The sequence below is a fragment of the Vombatus ursinus genome, unplaced genomic scaffold (genome assembly GCF_900497805.2).
Source record: "Vombatus ursinus unplaced genomic scaffold, bare-nosed wombat genome assembly UNPS02013950.1, whole genome shotgun sequence".
Lineage (NCBI taxonomy): Eukaryota > Metazoa > Chordata > Mammalia > Diprotodontia > Vombatidae > Vombatus > Vombatus ursinus.
This window is the reverse complement of record NW_020953728.1, coordinates 3,582,202-3,600,175: the sequence shown is the minus strand read 5'-3', so window position 1 is coordinate 3,600,175 and position 17,974 is coordinate 3,582,202. Positions and strand designations below refer to the sequence as shown.

The 17,974-nt window shown below is 39.7% G+C and overlaps 1 protein-coding gene across 1 annotated transcript in view; it reads left to right on the top strand.

The window, feature by feature from the left end:
* Nucleotides 1-14,978: 14,978 nt before the first annotated feature.
* Nucleotides 14,979-17,974, top strand: part of TASOR2 (transcription activation suppressor family member 2) — a 110,759-nt gene continuing 107,763 nt past the window's right edge. The window contains exon 1 of the mRNA XM_027858931.1: nucleotides 14,979-15,297. Coding sequence (XP_027714732.1) covers nucleotides 15,210-15,297 — 88 coding nt within the window. The 5' untranslated portion in view covers nucleotides 14,979-15,209. The remainder of the gene's footprint in view (nucleotides 15,298-17,974) is intronic.

Here is a 17,974-nt window from a genome sequence, read left to right as displayed (position 1 = left end):
CACCAGTGATAGAGCTTCTTAAAAAATAATTAGTATTATGTGAAAAGTCCCATTTCAGGTCAAATATAGGACCCTTTGAAAGTCTGATATATCTTAAACTAATTTGGGTAAGGGTGTCCCTGAGTGACAACTAGAGATACTTCCCTTATCATTCAGTTTCATCTTTTTGAGCTCTATTTTTAGTTAGCCCCTTTTGGCTGAGAAGAATCCACTACTGGTTTATCAGACACTCACCAACTATGGTTATTTGTGACTGCCAGCTGTGCCACTAGCCAATAATGGCTTCTTGTGACCTGGTGCTTTCCAACAGTGCTAGCACCAAGACAGGAGGATTTGTTGCTAGCCCTTCATTCCAGACCTCCATCCAATCATAGTGTTTTCCGTCATTTATGATGCTTCAGAATTTGTAGCCAATCATATCGTTTTATATTTCCTGTTCTTTGTTGCCCAAACTGTATGAAGGCTAGTAGGCCCTACCTTTTGGCCTTTTGGCTGACTGAGGAGTCAAGAGATCTTTTTTATAATAGCCTTGCCAATAAATTGAATATTTTCTGAACTTTGTGTTCCAGTTTACCTTAATTTCAATGGTGACAACAACTAAGTTTTTCTGATAAAAGTCCTACACTTGAGATATATAAGGAATTTATTCAAATGTATAATACTAAGACCATTCTCCCAAAGATAAATTACTCAAGGATATGAACAGCTAGCTTTCAAAGGAAGAAATACAGGCTATGAACAATCATTTGAAAAAACACTCTAAATCACTAACAGAGAAATTCAAATTAAGACAACTCTGAGATTCCATCTCATACTGTTCAGACTAGAGAAGATGACAAAAGAGGAAAATGACAAATATTGGAAAGGATGTGAGAAAACAGGTATATTAGTGCACTGTTGGAGTAGTATGAATTGGTCCAGTCATTCTTGGAACTATGCCCAGAAAACTATCAAATTTTGTCCCACCTATAGTATCATTAGGATTGTAGCCTTCCCCTATCCAGACTGATTTCCCTGACTCCAAAAGAAATCAAAGAATATATGAAAGGATCTACAAAGATATTTATAGCTGGTTGTTTTGTGTGTGTGCGCATGCATGTGTGTGTGTGTGTGTTAACCAAAAATTGGAAACAACAAATGTCATCCTATTGGGAAATGGCTAAATAAATTGTGGTATATGAATGCAAATGATATATTACTGTGCCATAAAAAATGACAAAAATGGATCATTTAAGAGTAAACTTGGAAGACCTTTCTTTATTGATGCAGGTTAAAATAAGCACAGATATAGCAACATATGTAATGATAGCAATATTATAGAGAAAACTTTGAAAGACTTTAGAACTCTGAACAACACAATGACAAACCATGAATCCAAAAGAATGAAAATAAGTCACTCACTTCTTGACAGAGATAATTAATTTAAAATGCAGAAGGTAACAATTTTGGACACTGATTATGTGAGAATTTACTTTGCTGAACTATGTAGCTATGTTTTGGCAGCTCTTATTTTTCACTTTGCTCAATGGTGGTAGGTAGTGGGAAGAACAGATGAGCTTTTTAAAATACTTACTAATTGAAAAAAAAAGTCTTTTTCTTAAAAAAAATGAGCTATGCTCAAGGCTAGAAAAAAATATTGTTTCTCAAAAGTATGTTTAATATCTAATATGATATAATTATGGGCAGCAAGGTGATGCAGTGGACAGAGTGCCAAGTCTGAAATCAGAAAGACTCATATTCCAGAGTTCAAATCTGGCCACTGACACTTACTAGATGTGTGACCCTGGGCAAGTCACTTAACTATGTTAGTCTCAGTTCCTCATCTATAAAATGAACTGGAGAAGGAAATGGCAAATCACTCCAGTATTTTTGCCAAAAAAAAAAAAACCCCAACCGGGTCACAAAGAGTTAAACATGACTTGAACAACTTAACAACAACAACATGATACATTTCAGGATGACAAATTTAAAAATATATGTAAAAAGAGAGAGAGAGAGAGAGAGAGAGAGAGAGAGAATGAGGAATGTGGGAAAGATTTAGAAGTTAGGCTTCCACAGCAGAACAAGGGAATTCCAAGATCTTGTGGATAGTCCGTCACCCAATCAGAAAGTGCCCCAAACATTATGCAAACAGCTAGTTTCTTAAGAAAGAGCCCTGGAGGCTAAACGGGTTGCAACACGTTGGGGTCAAGGACAGGTCAAAGGCTTTTCTCCACTGCGGCCACTGCGCTTCTTTAATAAGCTTATTGAATATTAACTGATATATCCCAAGGGAGGATATAACTGCCATTTTTTAACATGGGACGCATGAACTGGGAGGAGTTAACATGACATGGGATGGGCTGTTCAGGAAGAGTGTAACTCAGATGAGTTGGACCAATCCTAGCTCTGATGGGAGGAGCAGGATCATAGTTCTGCACTCCAGATTTAGTTTTGTTGTTAAGAGCGAGATTCCGCTTGGCATTGCAACTGGGAAAGCAATAGGCTACGGCAGCTTGCCTGGGCTAACTTCCTAACCCTGCTGAGGGAGTCCAAGGAGCTCTATTTCGAACAAGGAAGAACCATGCTAATTTTCTCTTTTGGGACTCTTTCAATACTTCTTCTCACTTAGGCTTCCGTAAAGGGGCAAAAAAAGGAGAGATTTCTTTCTTTTCCCTACCCCCAATAGCAAGAATGACCACAAACAACATTTGTTGTTGTTGTTTGTTTTGTTTTGTTTTGTTTTTGCTTCTTTCTTCTTCAATAAATACAATCCATTGACCAGTGATACAGAGAAACAAATATCTCCATCTCTCTAAGAGAGATTCAACCTGGTTTGGAGATTCAACTTCAGAATTAGAATGAAACAAGAAATTTGCAAAACATCTGATTCTTTCAATAAATACCAGAAAGCTACATCAATCTTTCAAGCTTTGAAACAATTAAATCTCAAGGACAATTTCAATTTCTTTTACAGAAAAACTAACCCAGTTGTCATGGGCTAGATGTATCTCTAATGACACATAACCCTTTTTGGTAAAGTCTTGAAGATTTCCTAAAGGACATTCCACCACTTAAATGGGACTGGACAATCCTGAGTTTGAATGCAAGAAGATTGGCATAGGCAGCACTGGAGGAGAAATGTAGTCAGTCAGCCATTTATTTATTAAATACCTACTGTGTGCCGGGACTGGGTTAAGTGCTGGGGACACAAAGAAAGATAAAAGCTAGTCCTTGTTCTCAAGGAGCTCAGAGCTTAATGGGAGAGATAAATAAAGGATAAAGAAAAACAGAAAGAGCAAAAATGACAAGTAATGTAATAGTCCCCTGAAGAAGTAACAGAATATGGAGGAAAACAAGACCAGAAATACAAGGTTATTTGGAATGACCAAGTCACTGTAAAATGAGGATAATAATTTGTCCTTACCTCCCAAAGTTGTTGTGAATGAGAGAAATTATTTTTCTATTATATTAATGACCAGTTATTAAATTAGGATCCAGTTTTTTCCTCCTGTTTCTTCATTGAGGTCCAGCTCTTGCGGAGGGTCAGCCTCTTAAGGACATGGCCGACTGAGATTACCCCTAACCCTCAGCGAACACGTCCTTCAATCTTGGGCCAGATCCCACCCAACTAAGATAGGGAAAATTGTAAACAGAATCTAGTCTGGGTGAATTCTTGCCCCAAGGAGAGCATCCCCTGTCCTTGTACCCCTCAATTAGAATTTAGGGTGACCCAGCTCATAAAGCAGAAAAACAACCAGAGTACTGTGGATGGAGATGGATTTTCCTGTCCAGATTGCTGAAGTGGTTAAGTCTCATGATCAAGTCACATTCTCAGCAGGAGGAGCTGTAGATTCCCAGACACCTCCTCATTAAATGTTCACCAGTCAGGGTTGATTTTCATTTGCCAGGGGCAAATACAAAAGTATTTAAGGCTTTAAGCCTCTCCATATCTCTTTCACCTTTGGTTTTCCAAGAGAAAACACTGATTATCAATTTTTTTATTATCAGCTCGCCTAATTAATAACTTTATTATTAATTACCCAGAAACTCTGCCTCTCAGGGTTTTTCATTTGTGACAGCAGGATAAAATGAGCTAATATTTGTAAAATGCAGACCTGATATTCTCATCATGACCAAAATATTTTCCCCTTTACAAGCCTCTGTGGGATTGTCATCCTTCCTCTATGAGGGTTGAGTACATAGTTTCACCTGCCCCCATAGCCAGAAAGCAAGGTACTTCCCAACAACTCCATCCGCTGCTTCTCCAAGCTCTTCCCAGCAAGAAATTTTACCAGCAGGAATGTGAAGAGTCTTCATCAATTCTAGGTTCTGCCTGTAGGCAGAACCAGAAGCAGAGCAGTGAGTACCTCTCCCATAAACTCCTCCAAACAGATAAGATTCACACCAGACCAAATCCTAATGGGGAAACTCAAGAAAAAAGTCATAGTGACTCCCTTTTCCAGGCCAGGTTATCATAAGGAGACAGACAGAGAGGTATGTGGATGCTGGGGAGAGACCTGGTGCTGAACTGTATGATTTCATCAGGGGTCAGAGAGGGAGTCTAATTAGACAGAAGACCTAGGAGTGTCTCTGTTATATCTTGATGATCTTTTAAAAAATGAAAAAGGAGAAAAAGAGAAATATAGTTGGTGAGTGAGAGAGGGAAAAGAAGATTAAGGAAAATTATTTTACATAAATAGGGTGCACGAGGAGACATCTACATAAACAAGGAGGAGGGGATGAGGGAATGGATGACACTTGAACCTCACTCTCATCTGAACTAGTCAAAGGAGAAAACAACACATAGACACACACCGAGTTGGGCACAAAAAATGAATCTCATTCAACAGGGAAATAGGAAGAGAAGGGGAGAAGAGAGAAGGGAGAATTAGAGGGAAGGTAGATTGAGAGGGATTAGTCCTAAGCAAAACAAATTCTAAGGATATACAAAAATATTTATAGTTTTTTTTTGAAGTGGCAAAGAATGGGAATCTGAGAGGGGGAATGGTTGAACAAGTTATAGTATGTAAATATGCTGGAATACTATTGTGCTGTAAGAAATGATGAAGGGGAGGGTTTTAGAGAAACCTCAGAAAACTTATATTAACTGATTCTTGGGAAGAATCAGTTAATATAATAAAATTTTCTTTCACTTTTATTAAGTGGACAGAACCAGGAAAACAATTTATGCCATGACAACAATGTGGTAAAGACAAATGATTTTGAAAGAATTACGAACTCCAATTAATGTAATCAGCAACCATAATTCCAGAGGATTAATGATGAAATATGCTAACCATCTCCTGATACAGAATTAAGGGACTCGGAGCACAGGATGAGACATAAATATATATGTATGTGTGTATACATACATATATATGCATATACATATATATACGTTTCTACACACACACACACACATATACATATGGTCTTTTTGGACATGGCCAATGTGAAAATTTGTTTTACTTAGCTACACATGTTTGTAACAGGGTGGTTTTTTTTCTTTATTCTTAACTGGAGCAGAGGTTGAAGAAAGAGAAGAGAAGGCAGATTTTTCTTGATTGAAAAAAATTAAATATGATTTTTTAAACAAATATTCCAGATTATAGCGACCAAAAGGTTAAGCTGGGCCTGCCTGCTTTGCTGCTCGTGCCAGTGCCTCATCCACTGTGAGTCACATCACTGCCTACTCTGCTGCTGAGAGGCCCAGGACATTGTCCACTCTGCTGCCTACAGGTAGTGAGAGTTGGAGAATGTGTAGAGTATGACTAAATGTAAAAACATCCATTGAGTGGAAGGCGTCGCTCATCTTCCCAAGGGAGGCTGGAGATTGGGCTGGAGGCAAGTGCTATGAGATGGAAGGCACATGATCAGAGGGTCAGATGATTGACTTTGTTTCACTACATTTCTTCCACTGAAGGTTGGAGATTAGGCAGCAAATGGCACAGCTGGAGATGAAAGTTGAACCTGCACAGTTGGTCATCTATAAAACATTAAGTCACTTTGGGCCCAAAAGACTGTAAGTGCCTGTGATCCAGGAGAAAGCATTCCAACAAAATTCCTAAGGAGGAACTTAAGGGAGATTGATGGAGGTAAAAGGGGAACTTCTCTTTGCAAGCTTTGAAGCTTTTGGAGCATTTTAAAATTCCCATCTCCCCACCTTCATCTTTGCATAGATCCTCAGAATAACAATAGCGGTTGGCAAAGTCTATATCAGAAGCAGAGAACAGGGGCAGCTAGGTGGTGCAGTGGATACAGCACTGGCCCTGAAGTCAGGAGAACCTGAGTTCAAATCCGGCCTTAGACCAACCACTTGATACTTAGTAGCTGTGTGACCCTGGGCAAGTCACTTAACCCCAACTGCCTAAAAAAACAAAACAAACAAACAAAAAAGAAGCAGAGAACAGTTTGGATGCAATGTGGGAAGGTAGATTTAGGGCTCCACAAGGAGACCAGTAAATACATCATACCAAGCCTAAGGGAAACTTCTAGAGTAAATCACAAAGGGGAGAAAATTAGCAATCAGGAGCTAATTGTCAGTTTCCAAGTTTGCTACATGGGCTTTCTAAGATCGAGCCCACTTTCCCCTGGACTTTTTATATTTTAAGTCAAGTCAATAAGCCTTTATTGAGTGCCTTTTACATGCCAGGCTCTGCACTAACTACTGGGGATACAAAGAAAGACAAAAGGAGTTCCTGATCACAATTTACTGGAGAAGACAACATACAAACAATATATATACACAATAAATTGTTGCGTGATCTCAGAAAGAAGGGACTAGCATTAAGGGGAATTGGAGAAGCCTTTTTATAGAAGGCAGAATTTTAGCTGAGACTTGAAGGAAGTGAGAGAAGCCAGGAGGTAGAGATAAGGAGTAAAAGAATTCCAGGCATGAGGGATAACTGGTGAAAATTCACTGAATTGGGGTATAGAGTGCCTTGTTTAAGGAAATACAAGGAGATCAGGGTCACTGGATCATAGAATTTGTATAGGGGAGTAAAGTATAAGAAGACCAGAAACATAAAAGAGGCTGGGCTATGGAGGGCTTTAAAAGGCAAACAGGATTTTACATTTAATCTTGGAAGTAATAGGGAAACACTGGAATTTATTGAATCAAGGTGTGGGGTGGTGTGACTAGGTCACACTTGTAATCTGGGAAGATCATTTTGATAGCTGAGGGAGAACAGATGGGAGTGGGCAGAGACTTGAGGAAGGAAGACGAACCAGAAGATATTGAAATAGTTCAGTCATGAGGTGTTGAGGGCCTACGTCACCACAATGGGGGTGACAGTGTCAGTGGAGAGAAGAGGCTGTATATAAGAAATGTTGGAAAAATAAAATCATGGGTTCTGTAAGGATCAAATGAGATAATGGATGCAAAGCATTTTGCAAACCTTAAAGCACTATATAAATGCCTGTTATTATTATTATTAGAAATAATAAAGCCATTAGTTACCAAGACTCCAGTCTGGCGATGACTTCATTCCCTGAGCCTTTTACTGCCTTCCTACTGAATTCAAGCAATGTCTAAAGAGTAATACAGAAGTGTGCTTGGAATCTGGGGGAAAAAAGTATTCACATGCTTTTAAGTTTAATTTGCAATATTAACACTTTCTTAATTCTAGACAATTAAAAAGAAATTCTGATTTGTAGCCAGTTGAGATTCTGAGGTGTAAATGCTCACAATGAAAATGTGACAATCTCTCACAAGTCAGAGCTGGATCTAGTCGTAGAATCAACACAACTTGGCACAGGCCTACCCAACCAACAACCAGAAGGCCAAAGTGTGGTGTGAGAAATATTTCTTTGGTGTGGAGGTTCTGTTAACTCAAAGAGCTAGAGTGTAGCTGGGACTCCTACAAGATGGCACGGAAATTTTCAGTATATTCGATCCAAAGACCATTAGGATCTATGCCCCTAGGAAAGACACTGTCTCTTTCTCTCCAACCCTTTCCAAAGAAGGGAAAAATCAGAAATCTCAAAAGAGGTGAGCTATGTATAAGTCTAAAGAGGGATGTGCCACTGTAGCAACAGAAGAGAGAGATAGCATCCTCCCCGTACGTGAAACAAGGGGTGCTGCCAATTGTCCTTGTCACTGCCTCCATGCCCAAGCAACTTCAATTTTAATAATATACTCACTATAGCAAGTAACTTTAACCACAAGGAGACTAGAAGCAGAGGGGAAGATAGAGAATGGTATGAACTGCTTGGGGTTGCTCAGCATTGCATCTGCTACTGTAGTTACAATATAAGGTGTGAGAAACTGGGAAAGGATTATAGCTGGAAAATGAGAGGAAATCCAGAGTGATGTTAGAAATGTAGCTGTCCTTGTTTGGCAAGGACACTACAATGGTCAAACTCCTATCATACCCATCATACTTTGCTCTGACTCGATTGAGGAATCTCTATGTACTCCAATCTTCATTTCTTTAACAAGTCTGTTTACTTTCTACAATAACTAAAGAGTCTCAAAAGAAACTGGCTTCTCTAATATATCATTGTGTGTACTATGCTTAGAGAATTAAAAGCAGCACCAGAGCTAGGCTCAGCTCATCCTCGCATACACAGAGAGGAGATTCTCTTTTCTAATCACTGGAGTTTTCATAAGCTGGTGGCTTGAGAGACACCAGAGGGATTTTTATAGATACCTATCTAGTATACCATTATTCTAGCCCCCCAAAGGCAGGGAAAAGATTAAATGAAAATTTCTTTAAAGACAAGTCCCTCTCACTCATCTCAGACACATAATAATTTGTATGACTGGGACAATAATCTGTTCAACGCATCACATTAGCTTGCAAGTATTCATGGAGCATTTGAAAAAGTTTGCGATGTTGAATGCCTCTAAATTAAGAGAGTAGCAGGGAAGTTCCAGAAAGAAGACATTAATTAGATTTAGGTTCATAACTATTTGAAACATTTATCATATTTCTTTGACTTTTCTATTAGGTTTTAAATTGCCATCATGTGACAAACATTCAAAAGAAGTACTTTCAGTTATCATCTCATGACTGAGCTATCACTTGCCCTGCTCCTCCGGGGTTTTTGCTTTACCTCTTTATGAGGAGTTAAGAGAGATAAGCCCTAATTCATATAGCAGACTTTTAGGTTCAGTCATCACATACCCACAGTGATCCCTTCTTTGCGCCTGAAATTTCTGTCTCTTCCTTTGCCATTGTTTATTTTAGTGTTATATAAAATGTTATCACATCTACAGATAACAGAAGAATTTATGACCAAACAAGAGATAGAGAACATTATAAGATGTAAAATGGATGATTTTGATTATATCAAATTTAAAAGGTTTTGCACAAACAAAACCAATGCAGCCAAGATTAGAAGGCTCTCTCACAAGCCAGTTACAGCTGGCTGCAGTACAGACCTGCACAACTTGGCAGTAGGTAGAGGCCAAAATTAAAGTAGGTTAAACTTCTTCGGGCTGCAGATAGGTTAGACTAGAGACAGATTGGTGACAGTTGGTTGCTGAGGGTCAGACAAATAGGACCATGCATAGTGGCAATCCTACATTTTTCATGGGCTCCTGAAATCCTTTGGTGGGCTGTAAGTAGCCCAGGGGCCATATGTTGTGCAGTCCTGTTCGAGCACATCCCTGGCTAGAATTAATAAGACTTGGCAAAAGAGAACTGGAGAAAAAATGTTTACAGCAAGTTACTCTGATAAAGGCCTCATTTCTCAAATATACAGAGAACTGAGTCAAAATTATAAGAATACAAATCATTCTCCAATTGATAAGTGGTCAAAGGATATGAACAGGCAAAGTTTTCTGACAAATCAAAGCTATCTATATTCATATGAAAAAACACTCTGAATCACTATTGATTAGAGAAATACAAATTCAAACAACTCTGAGATACCATCTCATACCTACCTGATTGACTAATACGACAGAAAAGGAAAGTGATAAATTTTGGAGGGGATGTGGGAAAATTGGGACACTAATGCATTGTTGGTGGAATTGTAGACTGATTTCAAACATTCTGAAGATCAATTTGGAACTATGCCCAAATAGCTATAAATCTATGCATATCCTCTGACCCAGCAATACCACTACTAGGAATGTACCCAAAGAGATCAAAACAAAAAGGAAAACTATCTATTTGTACAAAAATATTTATTGCAGCTCTTTTTGTGGTGGCAAAGAATTGAAAATTAAGGGGATGCCTATCAATGGGGAATGGCTTAACAAGTTGTGGTATATGACTGTAATGGAATTCTATTGTGCTATAAAAAATGATAAATAGGATGCTTGCAGAAAAACCTGGAAAGGCTTATACGAACTGATGCAAAGTAAAGTGAACTTAGAACTAGAAGTATACTGCAAACAGTGACAGCAATGTTATAATGATGATCACCTGTGAATGACTTCGCTCTTCTCAGCAATACAATGATCCAAGCCAATTTCAATGGACTCAAGGTGAAAAATGCTAACCCCCTCCAGAGAAAGAACTGATGGAGTCTGAATATAGATTGAAGCATACTTTTTTCACTTTATTTTTTTCATGGTTTTTTTGGGAGAAGGTTTATGTTTTCTTTCATAACATGACCAATATGGAAATATGATTTGCCTGATTGCACAAGTATAATCTATATCAAATTGCTTGCCATCTTAGGGAGGGGAGAGATGGAGGAGGGAAGGAGAAAATTTGGAACTCAAAATTTTAAAGAAATGAAAGTTAAAAATTATTTTACATGTAACTGAAAAAACAAAATATTGAAAAAATTGTATTAGTGGCCATTAACTTTATTTTGTGTTTTGATATTATGTGAAGCAATAGAGGTTTGGGAGAGAGGACTAAGTCTATATAAGACCAGGAGATGCCTCTAAGGCATCCCTCCCTCTCTATTCCAATAGAAAGTGTGGCTGAGCAATAGCCACTTTCCAGGAACTCTAAATACAGTTGCTATGACAGCTTTCTAAGACAGCCCAAGATAAATTAACGAAAAAAAAAAGAGAGATCCATATTATCTGAAGTCATAAATTTCCTTTACACTACAGTTGTACAGGACAAAGGAAGAAAGAAGGGCTCACCATATGAACTATTCCTGCGTCCTTTTCCCCCTCTTATTCCATATCCCTAAGTACTCCATGTTACACGTGGGGAACTGTTCCCCTAAAATCTACCCATCTCTGTAATTCCTACCACAATAATACCTAATGGCTTTATCCAGGATAATTGTGAGTCCCTCCACACTTGCAGGTATCCATTGGATCTATTTTCCACCCAGGACTGATACCCTAGAATTTCATTAAGGATGGTTTGGTTTTTCACTTGAGAGTAATAATAATAATAATAAGAATAGCCAGCATTTGGATCATACCACAAGGTTTGCAAAATGCTTTACAAATTTTATCTCATTTTATCCTCACAGCAGCCTTAGTAGGTATGTAGCATTATTATTCCCATTTTACAGGTGAGTATACTGTGGCAGATAGAGATGGAGTGACTTGTACTGGGTCACACATCTACTAAGTGTCTGAGACTAGATTTCAACCCAGGTTTTCTTGATTTCAAGTCCAACATTCTGTCCACTGTACCATCTAGCTCCCCAGTGAGATGAATGAAAAACTCAAAAGACAGAATTTCTGGGTAATGGCTAGCTTATAATCAATAAATTGATGGTCAGTGGCTTTTCTCAGTAACCAAAGATACTTAATGGAGATATTGAATGCCTTAATATACTTTTAGAAAAGGGGATGCCCCTGACAGGTTAAAGTCAACCCTGACTGGTGAACAATTAATGAGGAGGTAGGCTGATAGCCTTCAGCTCCTCCTGCTGAGAATGATGTTTGATCATGAGACTCAGCTACCTCCAGTAATCTGGACAAAAGAATCTGTCTCTACCCAGACCACTCTGGCTGGGTTTCTCCTTCATGAGCTAGGTTACCCCAAACTCCAATGAAGGGGTGCCAGGACATGGGCTTAATGCTTTAGGGCTGGAATTCACCTAGATTAGATTCAGTTTACACTCTAAACGGAAGTAAGGTCTCCTACTTGGGTGGGTTCCCATCCAAGATCAAGGCTTACGTTCCCTGAGGATTTGGGAAACCTCATTTATCTCCAATGACTGACTGTCTTACCGGGACTGATCCCACAATGAGGAAAGAGAAAAAGCCTTAATCCTAATTTAATAATTGGTTATTAATATAATAGAAAATAATAATTTCTCTCACTGGGTCTTAAGTCCCTGAAAGGAGGACCCCACATGTTCTTTTAAATTCTCAAATCCTACCTTCTGCAAGTGACCTTTCCTGATCCTTCTCCACTCCTCCTTCCTAGTGCCTTCTTTCTGAGATTATCTTCCAATTACACTATGTATATGTACACATATACATAATGCACATACGTATCTATATCTATATTTTGTAGAGGCAACTGGTAGCTCAGTGAATAGAGGTCTGAGACTGGAGTCAGCCTCAAGTTCAAATCCAGACAGACACACTTACTAGCTCTATGATCCTGGGCAAAGCACTTTGCCTCTGTTTGTCTCCTCACTTATAAAATGACAATAATAGTTCCTGTTGGTTATGAGGATCAAACGAGACAATATTTATAAAAAGCAGTTAGCACAGTGCCTGGCACATAGTAGGTATCGTATAAATTCTTATTTCCTTTCCCTTCTTATATGTACTTGGTTGTTTTCATGTTGTCTCCCCCTTTAAGAATGTAGGCTCTCTGAGTAAGGCTTCTTTTCTTTAAAGCCTCAGTCAGTTACACAGTAACTGGCATATAGTAAGCATTTAATAAATATTTTTTGACGATGATGGTTCCTATTACCCCCTTATTCTTGCAGTCTACCTCCACAACATCTCTTACATCTGATCCCTTCTCACTGCTCACACAGCCGCTATCAGTTCAGGTCTTAATCACCTCTTGACTGGACAATACTGCAAAGGCCTTCTAAATGGTCTTCCTGACCTAGTCTCTCATTACTCCAATCCATCCTCCACACAGACAACAAGGAGATTGTTCTTAACTATAGATCTGACCATGTCACTCCACTACTCAAAAAACTCCAGTGGTTCCCTATTGACTCTAGAATCAACTATAAAGTCCATGTGACTTTTAAAGCTCTTCACAAACTGGTTCATTCTATCTTTCCAGCCTTATTTATACATTACTCCCATTCCTACACTGTATGGTCCAGTCAAATTGACCTTCTTTTCAGAAATTAGTAAATTCCAAAATACGTACAAAATAAATAAAAATAATTGGGGGTTAGGGTGGGAGGAAGAAGTAACAACTGGGAGAATCAAGAAAGGTCTCTTTCAGGTCACAAATTAGTAAATTCCAAAATATGCACAAAACAAATTGACCTTCTTTCTCTTCCTCAAACACAGCACTCCCTTTCCACTCCATTTCTTTCTAGGCACTGGATACTTCCCAACTCTCATGCCTGAAATGTACTCCTAACCTCCATCTCACAGAATCCCTCACTTGCTGTAAGATTCAGATCAAAACCTACCTTTTACATTAATTCTTTCTTAATCACCACTTATAGTATCCTCTCTATCAGTATTTAGCTAACCCTCAATTTATTTTATATTTATTCTGTGCATATTAATTCTGTATATGGGGCAGTGAACACAGTGGGGGGCCTGGAGTCAGAAAGACTCATTTCCCTGAGTTCAAATAAGGCCTCAAGACACTTACTGGTTGTGTGATCCTGGGCAAATCACTTAACTGTCTACCTCAGTTTCTTTATCTGTAAAATGAACTGATGAGGAAAATGGCAAACCACTCCAGTATCTTTGGCAAGAAAATCCCAAATAGGGTTATGAAGTGTTGGATGCAATTAAACAACTTATACTCCCGGAGCCTAGTCTAGTGCCTGGCACACAGCAAGTTCATAACAAATACTTGTTGATTAATACCAGCACTTCCTCTTTTTCTGCGTGTCTCCATTTGAATTTTCTTCTGCTTGTTCTAGTTTTTTCATCTCTAAAATGAAGGGTTCAGACTTGAAAATGGGCAAGGTCTCTTTTAATTCTGTAATTCTACGATGGGCTTAGAATGCTTCCTTTATACGCTCAAAAAATCACGTATGTATGCATGTATGTGATGAAAAGATTACATGCTCAAAACCCCATAACCAAATAAAGAGGAGGCACCTTGAGGTTGGCTTCTTTTGTGTCCCCCACGGCGACCCACCCTGTGTTGGGGCCAGACTTTTTACTTGACACACACACTTCTTGATACTTTATAAGGAAACTGTGAGATACTACACCCCAACGCAGCCAAAATGGGTTCTGCTAGCCCCGAGCCGGCCGAGGTGGCAGTAAGATGTCCCCCTACAAAGATGCTTTTTTGGGGCTTGGTTTCCTGGCAACTCTTCCAATCCTGGCCTTCCTTTTCCGAGAGTTGCACTTCCGCTTCCGCCTCCCTTCCCATTGTCTCTCCTTTCCCTCTTCCTCCTCCCACTACCAAGGGCCGAGCCTCGAGGCCACGCCTGGCCCGAACTGCCAGGGGGGAAATCGGCCGCGGGCAGAGCGATCCCAGCGGCGCAGGGTCGGTTTGGCGGCCCAAGGACGCCGCGGGAGCCCCGCCCTGCGTCGGGGAGCGCGCCGTTGCTCTGGGTTGCCCGCCCACGCGTGACGCCATAGTTCAGTTTTCACTTTCCTTTTTTTCTTGCACCCGGTCGCGAAGGTTTCACTTCCGGTTGGCTCAGTGGCGCCCAAGCCAGCCCTCCCAAAGGCGGTCGACATGTTTCCTTTGGCTAGGTAGAAGAAAGGGTTTGCCTTCTTTCTCCCTCTCGAGAACGGAGACTCTTCCAGAACCATTTCTTCGCCACCTTCTACCCCCAATCTTTGGGTCGATTTCTTATCGACTCCTTTTTGGGATCCTCAGCCCCCCTGACTGCTCGGATCGCGCGGCAGCCACGACTCAGCCCAGGTGCTGAAACTCTTCCAGCTCCTCTCCCTCCTCGCCGCCCCACCCCCACCTTCCGCTCCCGTGCGCCCTTGGACAGAGGACGAGAGAGGAGGCAGGGCAGCTGGGGGCTCGGCCTCGCGCGGAGGGGAGACGCGTTTGGGCAGGGAGGCCCATGAAGCCTTAGAAACAAAAGCAGAGACTCGAAGAAGACGCAGGAGAGCCGCCCAGAGCCCCTCGTGGTATCTGTGGAAATGAAACACATCATCTAGTGGAGAGAAAGAAACCTCATACTTGAGCCACGAGAGACGGCGTGCGCATGTTAGGAAGGAAGTAATGAACCCTAACTGCTCGGGAGAGGAAATGAACAATGACCTGGAGACTATGGAGACGTCGGCAGTGGCAGTAACAGCACCTGAGACAGGTGAGAACCCGAGCAGTTGGGGGTCCCGCTGATGTGCACCTTATGTCAGGTGGAGGAAAGGTTCCAAGTAACCGCACTGCTTGAGGGCAGGGGCGAAGAGGCTGAATTGAGGAAAAATCAACCTGCTGACGCTGGATGGGGTCTTTTCTCGTATGTAGTTGGGGGTTTTATGGATTAAAAGAAAAACTCAGGACTGGCTTTGCCCTTTGTGTTACTTTGTACTGCTTAGTTCAACCTGCCAGACCCTTTTAAGAGGAGTGGCTTTGTTTGGTGTCTTTGTGATTGGATTGTTGCGGAGGGAAAACGTGGTTCATTTGCAAGAACAAAACAAAACGAAGGTTTTGTTATTCCAGGAGCTGGGCTCGAGTCCTGCGTTCTTGTATGACCTTGGGCAAGTCCTGTAACCTCTTTGGCCCTCAGTTTTCTCATCTGTAAATTGAGTTTGGATTAAATGGCCTCTAACATTCCCTTCACTTTTAAATCTGTAATCTTAGGATGAGCGTTGAACTTCTGATTGTAACCCATTCTGAATCTGAAGCTTTTTTGGCCTTTCACAAGTTACGGGATGAGACTTGTGCTTACACCTGTATAACTTGATTATTTGGATTGTTTTCGAAGGTTACAGAGAAAAAAAGGTCAGTAACAGTGTCAGATGACAAGGTTAGGCAGAATGACAAAATTTGCCTATTATTATATGAATTCGATTTAATTCAGCCAGCACATTAGGGAACAAAAGGAAAGCAACATGCATTATTAAATATTGACTAATTTGAACCCCACAACAACCCTGTGAGGTAGGTGCTATTTTACAGTTGAGGATACCCTCGTTTTACAGGTTTGGAAACTGATTCTGACAGAGGTTAAATGACTTTGCCTAGGGCAATTTATCTAGTAAAGGTCTGAATCTGAATTGGAACTCAGGTCTAACCAACTCCAAGCCCTAGCACGAGGTGTGTGGCCTAGCTGCCATTAAGCACTTGGGGAGTAAGGCAAGGAGTTAGAAAAGTCAGATAAACACATCCTTGCCCTCCTGGACAAGTGTGTGAGAGAGTGAGCTTCCTTTTAATCATTTCATCAGTCAATGAGGGAGACTTTGAGGATGAGCTGTCTGCAATTCAGGATACTCTGCATCCTCCAAGTATTGCAAGAAATATTTAGTGAACATTCTTATAATTAAGCTTAAACTTATGTATTTTATTTTGATTTTTGGTAGTTTATGTAGAACAAATATTCTTTTTGGAATTGGCAATTTACTGTTTTTTATCTGGAGATCCTGGGACAGAGCTTCATTTTATTTCTTAAGAAACATTTTTTAAAGGAGGATTAGAAGGAAAGAGTTCTTTGTTAATACAAATAATATGTATATGTGGATATTTCATAGATTTTCCACATTGACTGTACCATCTTTTTGGTATGTAAAAACATTTTTTTGGTAAGTTTTCTGTGGTAAACTTACAGAGGCAGTTCATTCCTCTCCCTTTTCCCCTTTACTTCTTCCCTTCTTTCCAGTCCCCTTACTCTGCAGTGTCATCTTAGTACAGGCATACTTTACATAGGATTTGCCTAAACTGTGACTTTAGGCCCACTAGGATTTGGGTTTAGGAGACCAGTTGACTCAGGCTTTTATTTGGTTATGTATTCCTGAGCAAGTCACTTAGCTCTCCTAACCTCAGTTTCCTTATCTGTAAATGGAGATAGCAATATTTGTATTATGAGGGTTGTTGTGAGTCAAAATTTTAAGATTTGCTATATAAATGTAAGTAATAATTTATTATAATAATGCATTTATCAAATGAGATAACACGTACAGTACTTTGCTGACTTTAAAGTACTGTATAAATGCTAGCTATTTATTAATTAAAATTAATGTTTTGATAATTTGCATTATGCATGTATTTGAGCCTGGTAAACTTGATAATTTTCAGATTAAGGGAGGTGGGTATCGACAATCAAATCTCTAGTACCCATCCTACTTTACATTCTGTGTTTTGAACAAATATTGTTCCAGCAAATATTGTCAAGTATTGGACACATACTTGACAATTCACTTCATTAAATCTTTCATTTTATTTTAATTAAAAATGCATTTTATTGATGCCTTTTGTCTTTACATCAGAGTTATTTCAACTCCCTCCTCCAGATTGAACTCTCCCTTGTGAAAAAGAAAGAACAATTATGCAAAAACATCCAATACTGTGACTACATCTGACAATCTATACAATACACTGTTCTAGTAGTCCCCCACTTCTCTGCCAAGAGGGAAGAGAGGTATGTTTTGTTATCTGTTCTCTGGGACCATCATTGGTTTTTCCTTTACTCAGAGTTTGACTTCCTTTTAATTTATATTGCTGAACTTTTCATTGACATTGTTGTAGTCAGTGTTGTGTATCTGGTCCTCTTAGTTCTGCTTGTTTTGCTCTGCATCAGTTCATTCAGATCTTCTCATGTTTTTCTGAATTCCCTATATTCATCATTTCTTACTGCACAGTCATATTACATTTCATTCACATGCCATTATTTTCTCAGCTAATCCACAGTTGATGGCAGCCATTTCTTTTTCAGTACTTTGCTCCCACAAAGAGTGTTAACTATGAATATTGTTTCTGTCTTTAATTTTGTTGGAGTGTATTACCCTGTAGTGGGATTCCTCAATTGGAAGGTTTAAATTTAGTCATTT